This window comes from Montipora foliosa, chromosome 6, assembly GCF_036669935.1.
Source record: "Montipora foliosa isolate CH-2021 chromosome 6, ASM3666993v2, whole genome shotgun sequence".
NCBI lineage: Eukaryota > Metazoa > Cnidaria > Anthozoa > Scleractinia > Acroporidae > Montipora > Montipora foliosa.
This window is the reverse complement of record NC_090874.1, coordinates 22,314,329-22,324,290: the sequence shown is the minus strand read 5'-3', so window position 1 is coordinate 22,324,290 and position 9,962 is coordinate 22,314,329. Positions and strand designations below refer to the sequence as shown.

At 38.9% G+C, this 9,962-nt stretch overlaps 2 protein-coding genes across 2 annotated transcripts in view; both read right to left on the bottom strand.

Moving 5' to 3' along the window:
• Positions 1 to 492: 492 nt before the first annotated feature.
• LOC138006978 (G-protein coupled receptor 26-like) lies at positions 493 to 3,944 on the bottom strand. The gene has a single exon (XM_068853632.1). It carries the CDS (start codon positions 3,094 to 3,096, stop codon positions 2,026 to 2,028), a length of 1,071 nt encoding a protein of 356 aa, XP_068709733.1. The 5' UTR covers positions 3,097 to 3,944; the 3' UTR covers positions 493 to 2,025.
• A 5,188-nt stretch (positions 3,945 to 9,132) lies between these two features.
• LOC138006977 (UPF0047 protein YjbQ-like) overlaps positions 9,133 to 9,962 on the bottom strand; it is an 11,018-nt gene continuing 10,188 nt past the window's right edge. Inside the window, exon 2 of the mRNA XM_068853631.1 lies at positions 9,133 to 9,962. This exon is cut by the window's right edge and continues 3,873 nt beyond it. The gene's annotated coding sequence lies outside the window, so the exon portion shown is untranslated.

The following is a 9,962-nucleotide window of genomic DNA, read 5'->3' as shown; positions in this document are numbered from 1 at the left end:
GAAATTTTAAGCTAGTGAGCCTCTGACGTCACTTTTCCCTGGATCCAACCGTCTGAGGTCCGAATCGGTTAGTTTTGAACGTGAGTAATGGCGGACCGTGAAATCCAAAACTTACACTCAAAGTAAACGGCCTTTGGATAAAAATCAAAGCTCAAAATTTTGCCAGTCAGGTGTTAAGCAAGCACACTTTCAAAATCTGAAGGAAAAAAGGAAGTGGTTTTTTTTTTATCACAGGGGCACTTTAAGGTTTTCCTCAGCTCAATCCCAAAGGCAGTTGCCACTCAACACTTGTCAATACTGTTTCTGACATTTTGTATTGAATGACGAAGTTTAAAAATCGGCTTTCCGAAGAGCTCCAACGTGTAAAATTAGGCCTTTTGAAATATTGGTTACTGCGAACTTTCGAGCCTAAAAATATTGAATTCCATCTCAACAAAGAGAGCAGAGCATTTTTTGAAGAAAAATTCGCTTTATTTCGGGTGATTTCTCTCTATCTTAAAAACAAATGCATGAAACCTTGCCACAACTAACTTGTCCATTCTTTCCATGCAAAACATTTTAAAACTCTGAATAGTCTAAATGACGTTTGAGGCTTTCTTTGAGGAACGCTAAGGCTTCGGAGAACACCATGACATTAAAATCCTAGTTGTTCAATGGTTAAATTTATTTAGTTCAGAGCCTCATTCATGTAAGTATTAATTTAGCATTATTGTAATTAATTTCAGGACATTTTATGGGGAATTTTACAAAATCCCCAACCAGAAGCGTTTATATACAGAAAAATAGCTTTGAATATTTTTTTCAAATAGTATTTTACCAGCAAATTGGACTTCTTGGCTTTTAAACTGTACAAAGGCAAATGTCAATCGGATTATTAAAATGTTCGTCCGACAATCTGTGGATGCATTACAAATTCTATACTGGCGATGACCCAGGCATGTATCAGTGATGCATCCTATCAATCACAAAATATTTGTTTTTTCAGTATTGAATTTCGCAGTTCACTGTCCTACCACTGTCTGTTGAACAGGGAAGCCCAAAGCTGAAAGTGATCCGTTCAAACTAGCAAGATGATTTTACTTTCGAAATTGAAATCCTTTCAAATCATCGTTACCTTGAGTCTGTTGAGTCAACTGGGAATCACTACAAATTCAAATGTATTGTCTCAAAGTTTAATTTTATCTATTATAAAATTACAAATTCTAATCTGCGATGTGCAATTGATGCGTCTTTCCCCAAAATATTGAATTTCGTAGCTCACTACGTACAACTCTGATGAACAGGAGAGTTGGCAAGCTGCTTTCAATTTCGAAATTGAAAGACTTTTCAAACAAGGATTGCTTGAGTCAACTGGGTATTGTTACAAATTCGAATGAATTGTCTCAAACTTTAATTATAATTTTATCAGGTAGGTTGATATTAAAGCTGCTATTTCACTTGAAACGTCACGAAATTATAAGGGAAAAAGAACATCATTTTTTTGTGGTCTCTACGAGGAGTGTTTTGGTCTGGCTGAAGGAGTGCCTTTTACAGCGACAAAACGTAATTAAAAAGGCGGTCAACCAAAAATAATTAACATTGTTTGTTATTTTATATTTACTTAAATTCATCCCTTCCGGACTGTTTTCGTGTAGGATTAGTTCTTATTTCTTGCTTTTTCATCTGCCACTTTGTGTAAAGGATGAAAAATTGAAATAATTCCGGTTATGAATTCTATTCTTTTGCAAATATTCTTCATTTAATGTAGCCATTGTTTCCTGCTTCAAAATATGACCGGGTTTTTCAGGAAGCAAAACTAGATAAGTAATATTTCGATCTAAATAAAAGCAAGTAGAGATAAACAGACCCAAGATTGTAGGAATAACATAATAAATGTTTGGCGCGATCTTCCTTCAAGTAAGAAAAAATTCCCGGTAAGCTAAAATATATTGTCGAACCGAAGTGACGTTCATTCGAATAGTAATTTGCACTGTTGCGCCAAAATTAAGGCACTGACTAACATTCTAATGCGGCGGAAACCAATATTCATTCTTCGACTGAAGTTCTGTTCGTGGTAACGGTGACAAATGTTCCCGTTTCGCTTTGTGAAAGCCGTCTTTTGGCCCTAACGTCGAGTCTAATTGGACCGCAAGGAAGTGAGCCTCTAGCAATTCGAGCTTTTTGAGGCCCAAGAAATAACTCCAACAAGGCTCGTCGAAACCTCCTTTGTAAAAGGCCATAAATAAACGGATCAATAGCACTTTTTAAAAACGCAATCCACCTTAACGTGATCGTAACAGACAAGGACAGCGAGAATCCGTCGGTGGTAAGCTCGATGATTCGTAGAGTTGTATAAGGTGCTAGGCAGCATAAAAAAGCTCCAATTACAAAAAGGATTTTTCTTGCCGCCTTAAACTCTCGATGCCGGCTTGTTTCCATGCTTATTGGTGGGCGAACTGGTCCAAAATGTACGGCTGATATGACAGCGTGGCCAATTCGCCGGGAGTGCAATTTTGCCACGTTGAAAATTCTGTAGTAAGTAACCAGCATAATCAAAAGCGAAAGTCCCACATTTGCCGCGTATGTAGCGGTCGAGAAAACCAGATAGCTGACTTCGTGCAAATTGGAAGGGAACGTACAGAAAAAATAACGGGTATTGAATCCGTACCAACCGAACCCAAGCGGTACTAATGAGAAAATCACAGATTGTAACCATACCACGGATATCATTACAAGAGCGCACTGAACAGTCATTTTCGCGCGGTATTGAAGGGGTTTGCAAACTGCGATATAACGATCCGCGGAGATCAATGCAAGAGTCAAAACTGCTGCAAGGCTTAAGACCATGTTCCAAAAAGCGCTTGTTTGGCACCAGAAACCACCAAAAGGCCATTGGTTTGCCACAACAGCCCCCAAGGAATATGGCATGGCGAAAACGGCCATGCAAAAGTCGCAAATGGCGAGATTCACCACGAATACACTGGAAATGTGCTTGCGAAGTTCTTTGCTGCGATAGACGACCAAACAAACAAGGAAATTCATGACCAGTGCAGCAAGGGTCATAAAGAACAAAATTGGAGCGAACGTGAAAACCTCTGCCCTTGACAACAAAACCATTTGAGGTTTCTGGAAAGACCCAAGCTGATTTGAAACTTCGAGAACACAAAGATCCCTTTCACTTTGCCAGGTGTCGCACGATCCAACTCAATACGGCATGTAGAATATTAAAAAAAAAATAAAATTTTTCAATGTTTCAGCAGCTGGTTGATAAAACTGATAGGCGTACGTTGATCCGTTTGCTCTGAATGTCCATTTAGGCCACAATGTACCTCCAACAAATATATCTACGTATACTTTGGCTTAACTTAATGCCCCTTTAGTGGAATGAAATTTTGAACAAAAGTCAACTCATTTTGCTGTTATGGCAAAGTACCAATCGCTCATCTGCACATCAACATTTTTGTCACAAAATTAGCTTGTATGTTCCGCATTCGGCGTCCTTTTTTTTACGTTGAACGGTTCCAGACTGAAAAGACTTTAAATTTCCTCGTCCTGTTTTCCCAGCTTTTGGTACACACAACGCCATTGGATAAAACAGAAGAAAAGGACTTGACGTTCAAATAGGTCACATTGTCGTAAGATGCAACTTTCCGTATTGTTGAATTTAATTAGTAAACACTCCCAGCCATACATAGGAACATACATCGAAAAATTTACATCATAATGGCTTTAACACGATAGTGTGTGTATATTACATAACTTATAGCTTCTTGAGGTTAAAAACTCATTTCAGAGCAAAGAAAATATGACAACCAATTTTTCATCTTTACCTCTCAAGTAACATTTTACACGTGATTTCATATACTTGGAGGCAAACGAAAATCGGAAGATAAAATATTAATTCCAGTTGAAAATAACATTCTTGCAAACGTCCATAAACTGCAAAAAGGTACGACTTTTCGCAACTGGATGAAAGTTTATCACCTTGCGCAATATTAACAAATAATGTACAAACGAAAAAGGTTATATTTCTATTTATAAAACGCCTCAGTTGCCTTGACGGGCTTCAAAAACATAATTAATACTGGGTTTCAGGTTTTGTTAAATTTTACGTAGTACTAACGATTCTAAACATTACTTTGTCAGTCATAAGTTGGAATAACAAGTTAATTCAAAACCTCACTCGCAATTAGTTATGATTGCAAATTTAAACAAGAAGAACTTTTATAAAAGGATTTCTTCTGATCCGATTGAAAATAATAATATGAAACCTTTGTGGCATAGAAAATCTTTACACTTCCAAAACAATTTTCCAAGTTTGACATCTCTGAAAGAATACTCACAGGCTTAAATTTACTGCATATTTCACTTTTAAAATTCTAATTTCGCTAGGCAATGTCTTTCATATGCAAATTTCTGACAAACGAACATTATGCTAAGCTTTACTTTGCGCGAGTCAAAATAAAGACAATAACTGTTTTTTCCCTAGGAGCTGGAACGTTAAGTGAAAAACTGAAAAATCAAAAGTTCTTGCCACTAGGCGGTATAATTTGAATTTTTTTTTAACGCAGGCGCGAACGTGTTCCAATATCATCTGCACCAGTTACCCTCATCGACTGGGCAAATATTTTATTAAGATAAATTACCATATATATGAATCGAATGGATCTCAATATCTGCTTTCAAGGCCACGCGCCATCTCAAAGAAAATCAATAAGACCGATTTTATATTATATTTGTGGAAATAAAGTTGCACGACAGTGAATTAAGACAGAAAAAAAAGCTCTTAGTTGAACATTGTTTTACTAAGATCTTTTAACTCGAGGAAATTTGGCATTATGAAAAACGGATAACAATTTCCCTGCCGACAAGATGACGGAAAGTTGATTTAAAGAGCGGGCGACTACGTGTCGTACTTAACAGTCCACGATCTTTGATAAATAACGATCAGGGAATTTTATAGACGCATACATAAACAAAGAAGTCGCCGAAGAAGCAAGAATAAATTAACGATCAGTTAGTCGCTTACCAGCATTTCTAATCGTAAATTACAGTATTCTAAAAAAAAAAAAATTCTCACCGACATGACATTAATATTACTTAATTTCCGACCTTATGCGGACTTCATGTTAAATATTTATTTCATTTACATCTCACAAGCTTTCACTCTACTACATCTTAGGTTCACAAATTCAGTAAAAATTTTGTGCTTCTTTATCTCTTAGCAATTTTACTTTATAAATTCCTTCTTTCATTCTTTTGCTGACAGCCGTATCGCAAACAATTAAATTCGTTCTGTTCTTCGTGATCTGTCTCAACGTAACTTTTCACAGAGGACCCCTGAGCTGGGATGCATGGCTTCGTTTTCGACTTTTTGAAGAACTTTAGTAGAAATTAAGACTTTACACAGTAGTTTGAATTTTACAGCGAAGTTGTGTACATATTGCTCAAAGAACTGTACTTTGTCAAAATGTCATACATAACTACATGTGGCTCTTATCTGAGGACTGGCCACTCTTAATAAACTACTCTTGAATTTGACCCTCCAGTCACGTATGCGAAAAATGGTGCTTTCTGTTTTGAAAAGACCACAATAACTTATGTAAAGGCTCCTTTTCTTTAGTGCAACAGGAATAAAAACGAGCAACATACTCAATAAAACGCATTAACTGCCGTTAATAGAGAGATTCAGCATTGCGTTCACCGCAAAACGGTAAACGTCAAACGAAAATTATTTTGCCAAAAATAAAAGAAACTCGTTTGACATAAGTGCATTTCTCGCCTGTTCTCTACAGGTATCAAGTAAATTCTCAAAGAGAGGCACGAACTGGAATAAGAGAATTTTCACGCTTTTGTTGGCAAACAGCCGCCTGCCGTTTCCCGTTCCGTTCCGTTCCGTTCCCGTTTCGTTTCCCGTTCGCCGTTCACCGTTTCACGTAAACGCGATGCTTAATCTCTGTCATCTCTCTAACGAGTCTTGTCTTCTAAGAAAGCACAGAGTTTGCAAATGTCGTTTTGCGTTTAGGCTTAGAACGCTTGCGTCACTGAGTGAGACCCAGCCTTTGGGTGCATATACGCTAAAAAAATACTATCCTCAGGATTATAAATATAGATGGAATATTGCTTTACCTCTTCTTTTAAGACTTAACGTTTTGGGAATTACGTTTTGGGAATGAGCATCTCCGAGTTACACATTCTGTTTGCTCCACTTCTGATGAAACGCAGAATAGAAGCAGAATGAACGAGAGGAACACAGTTGACTCCCAGCTCACAGAAAGCTCGCTCCTTTTTGGGGTTAATCTGGTGCAAAAGTCATACGCAACTTTATTCCCCAGCGCCTGGCTTACCCAATATTTAACTCGTATATCAGAAAACTCCGAGGGTTGGTTCCCAAGTAATGACCATTCCGTTTTACACTCTCTTGAACTGAAGGACCTAAAAGCGAACCGATCGGTCGCTTCATGATGGTAAGTTGATTCAGTTTTCGTGGAAAACTAACCATGGTTTTTTGATATTTCTATGTAACTACCATGCAATCACTTATTTTGGGTCAGTTTTCAATCACCTTAGTTTTATTTTTCACAATGACCATTTCTAGTTTTTCGATGTCTTTTTCTTTCCTTTAACAGTTTCCTTTTGCAATACTTTCAATCTTTACAGTGTACTCAGTTACTACTACAGTTGAGCATCGGGCTGTCAAGTGGGAGGTCGCCGGTTCGAACCCCGACCGGGATCTTAACTGGAAATAAATAACTGTGGAGAAAGTACTGCCTTTGTCATTTCATCTGAAAATGGTTAAATGGTTAGACTTTCAAGTCTTCTCGGATAAGGACTATAAATGGTGAGCCCAGTATCACAAACACATTTCAAGTTCATAAGTTCCGTTCTCACTATTTGAGAATAGTAGGGGATGTAGTGCCCGGTGTTGTGGCTGTCCTTTTCTCTCAAGCAAAATTGGCCGGCTTGGAGTGATGTCTTTAAAAAGGCTTGTGGTGTATGAGGCCACCTACGCAGAAACAGCCACAAGTCAAAAAGGGACTTGGCCGAGTGCTGGAACATGCATGCACATAGATTTTGCAGATGCAGTTTCTTCAACTGAACTTCATCGAATTTCAGTAACTGAACGGCAAGTTTTCTAAAGCAGACCGCCGAAAAGGGCCGGGAATTTCAGCAAGGACTACGACGAAGGTCACGAGAACGTATGTCAAAATATAACTACCCTATCATTGAATAATTTCGCGATTAATCCAGGTCGTTCGGTATGGGAAGCCGTGAGTCTGTGCCAACATAAACTTGATTTAAAGGAAACTTTCACTCTTACAACAGAATAAGTAAAGTTCGAACCGAAGGACATAATGTCTCCAAACCAATTCGTTTCAAGAAATTGTTTATATTAGGAAAATTGATTTTTAAAATCGCTTATTTTCACTTTCAACTTGCGCGGGCGCCGCCATCTTGAATAATTGTGACGTGTTACGGTTGCCTTATTGTTCTGGCCCCAGTTACTGAAAAGATGGACGACGCTATCCACCGCATAAATCACTATCCATTGGATAGCACAATTGGTTTCGCTGTGAGGTGTCCTTTGGATAGTGATTTACCCGGCGGATAGCGCTATCCATCGTTTGAACAACTCGGGCGTGACACACAGATGGTTACACGTCACAATAGGCCTTTTGCAACTAACGATCACATGGTACAAAATCCGTTATGCTGGAGGGCAAGCTCATTATTATTCCCCCACTGGGACATTAAATCAAAGGCAAGTCAAGCTTGACTGGTTCAGGTCTCTGGTTCTGGTCGCGGTGGGGAAATAATAACGAGCTTGCCCTTCAGCGTGGCGGATTTTGTACCCTGTGATCGTTCGTTTGCAAAAGGCCTATTGTTCAAGATGGCAGCGCACGCGAAATAGGCGATTCTAAAACTTATTTGTTTTGGATACCAAATTTCCGACTGATTTGACTGTAAAGTTTATTTCCTGTGATTTAAATTTTTGGTTTTCCGACGTGGAGGTTCCTTTAAAGAGAGTGGATGTTTGGACAAAAAATTAAAATTTGTTGTCGGGTCCTCACTCACGTCCCCCAGATAACTTCAAATGTTGTCATTTCCCGTCTTTGTCAGGATGTGAAAGACAAAGAAATGTTCAAAAATTAAAAAAACGGACGTGCGGGGCGTCAGCAAATCTTGCTTTTGATCATTAAAGCCACTGTTTTGCGGCGTTCTCGTACAGCATATTTCCGTGGTCGTTGCCCTTACTCAAAACTCCCTATTCACATGATGTCACAAACTAATCTTGAACTCTTATTCTTACGCAAACGTATTCTTTTTGTATGAAAGAAATGTATATTTTAAGTGCGGGTTATAGAAGTTGAAGCTGCCTGAATTGTTCAGGTGTTTGTAAGTTAGAGACGATCACCGCTATCTTTCGTTTTGGCTAAAAAAAACATGGACGCTAAAAGACGAGTTCATGCTCTTGATTGCATCATGGGTAATCAGGGCAACATGGCGGGAAATTCAAAGGTTTGTATGGAAATTCGAAGCAAAATATTCTGTACGTGACTCTACTTTATAGACTTTCGCCTTCATAAACCAAACAAATAAGTTCATTTTCACAACTGAGATGAACTAGACTTGGTATCTGTTCTTTGAAATTCTTAAATATTGCTTTTTTTGTCTCCATACATTCTCTGTAATTTTGTGCCTTTGGAATTACAGGAAATGTATGGCAGAAACTCTTTTTGATAAAATAATTCTCTCCAGATTAATTCTGCGCACCTTTGAGCGCATATCTTCCGTTTTGGAAAGTAAATAACCCAAAATTGCATATCATGAATACTTTTCGTCGTTTTGAACTTCCTTACAAACCTCTGAATTTTTCTCCATCTTTCCCTGCTTACCCATGATGCACTCAAGAGCGTGAACTCGTCTATTTCGTGGTTCAGAAGCAAAAATGGAAGAAGAGATCAAATTTCAAGATTCATGTATCATTTTCGTTCGATTTGTTCCGCAGCGAAGCCCGATCCTCTGAGATAATCGCTCCCAGTATTTCCGTTTATCACGTACATGTATTAACCAAAAGCCTATTTAAGATATGACGCCAGGCCGGCACAATTTTCTTGGATAGAACAGACCAAACCACAAAACCAAGGTCTCCGTACCCTACTCTTTCTAAGTCTTTTTTTTAACATCCTACAGAATTTTCATGAACAAAGGGTCGCGAGAAGGCGCCTATAGTTTACATTTCTTGCCATTTGAAGATCAGTCAACCAGTTATCGTAAGACAATGACAACTGGATCGGCCGGGATTCCAACCAACGCGAAAGTTTAGTCACCTTTCCATTCACCAAACTGGCCAGGAAAAGCGGAGATCAGGGGCGAAGGGGACTTACAGGGACACAGCCCTTATACTTTTTCCGACTCAGTCACGAGCCTTTCTATCGCTCCAAATGACGACGTAATTCATAACAAATGAAGGAACAGTGGCCCGCATTTGCTGCTCTCTCTCTCTCTCTCTCTCTCTCTCGCAAACCCTGGAAATCGATACTCCGAATAAATACACGAAGATAATTAATAGTAGACTGAACAGCGCGCGGCCGAAACTTCGGTGAGGTCGACAAATGAACACTGAAAGCGTTTGAGTTCTAACAGTACAGCGGTTGAACTGACCGAAAGAACAAACCGTTTGCCGGTTTTCTGCGGTTTTTTTTCATGTTTTTTCTTTCTCCTGTTTTTGTTTTGTTTTGGACATCCTTCGAGGGTATGCCGTGTAAACAGCGATACAATAGGGCCGTTTATACGAGAGAAAATAAGCCGCGGCTTACTCTGGCCGCAGCGTACATAATACGCGAAAGGAACTATTTATACGAGTAAAAACTCCAAAGCCAGGATAAGCCGCGGCTTGAGAAAGCCGTGAACGTGGATTTTGTACCATTTATACGGGGTGTTCGCGTCTTATGTAAGCCACGGCTAGTTTTCTCTCGTAT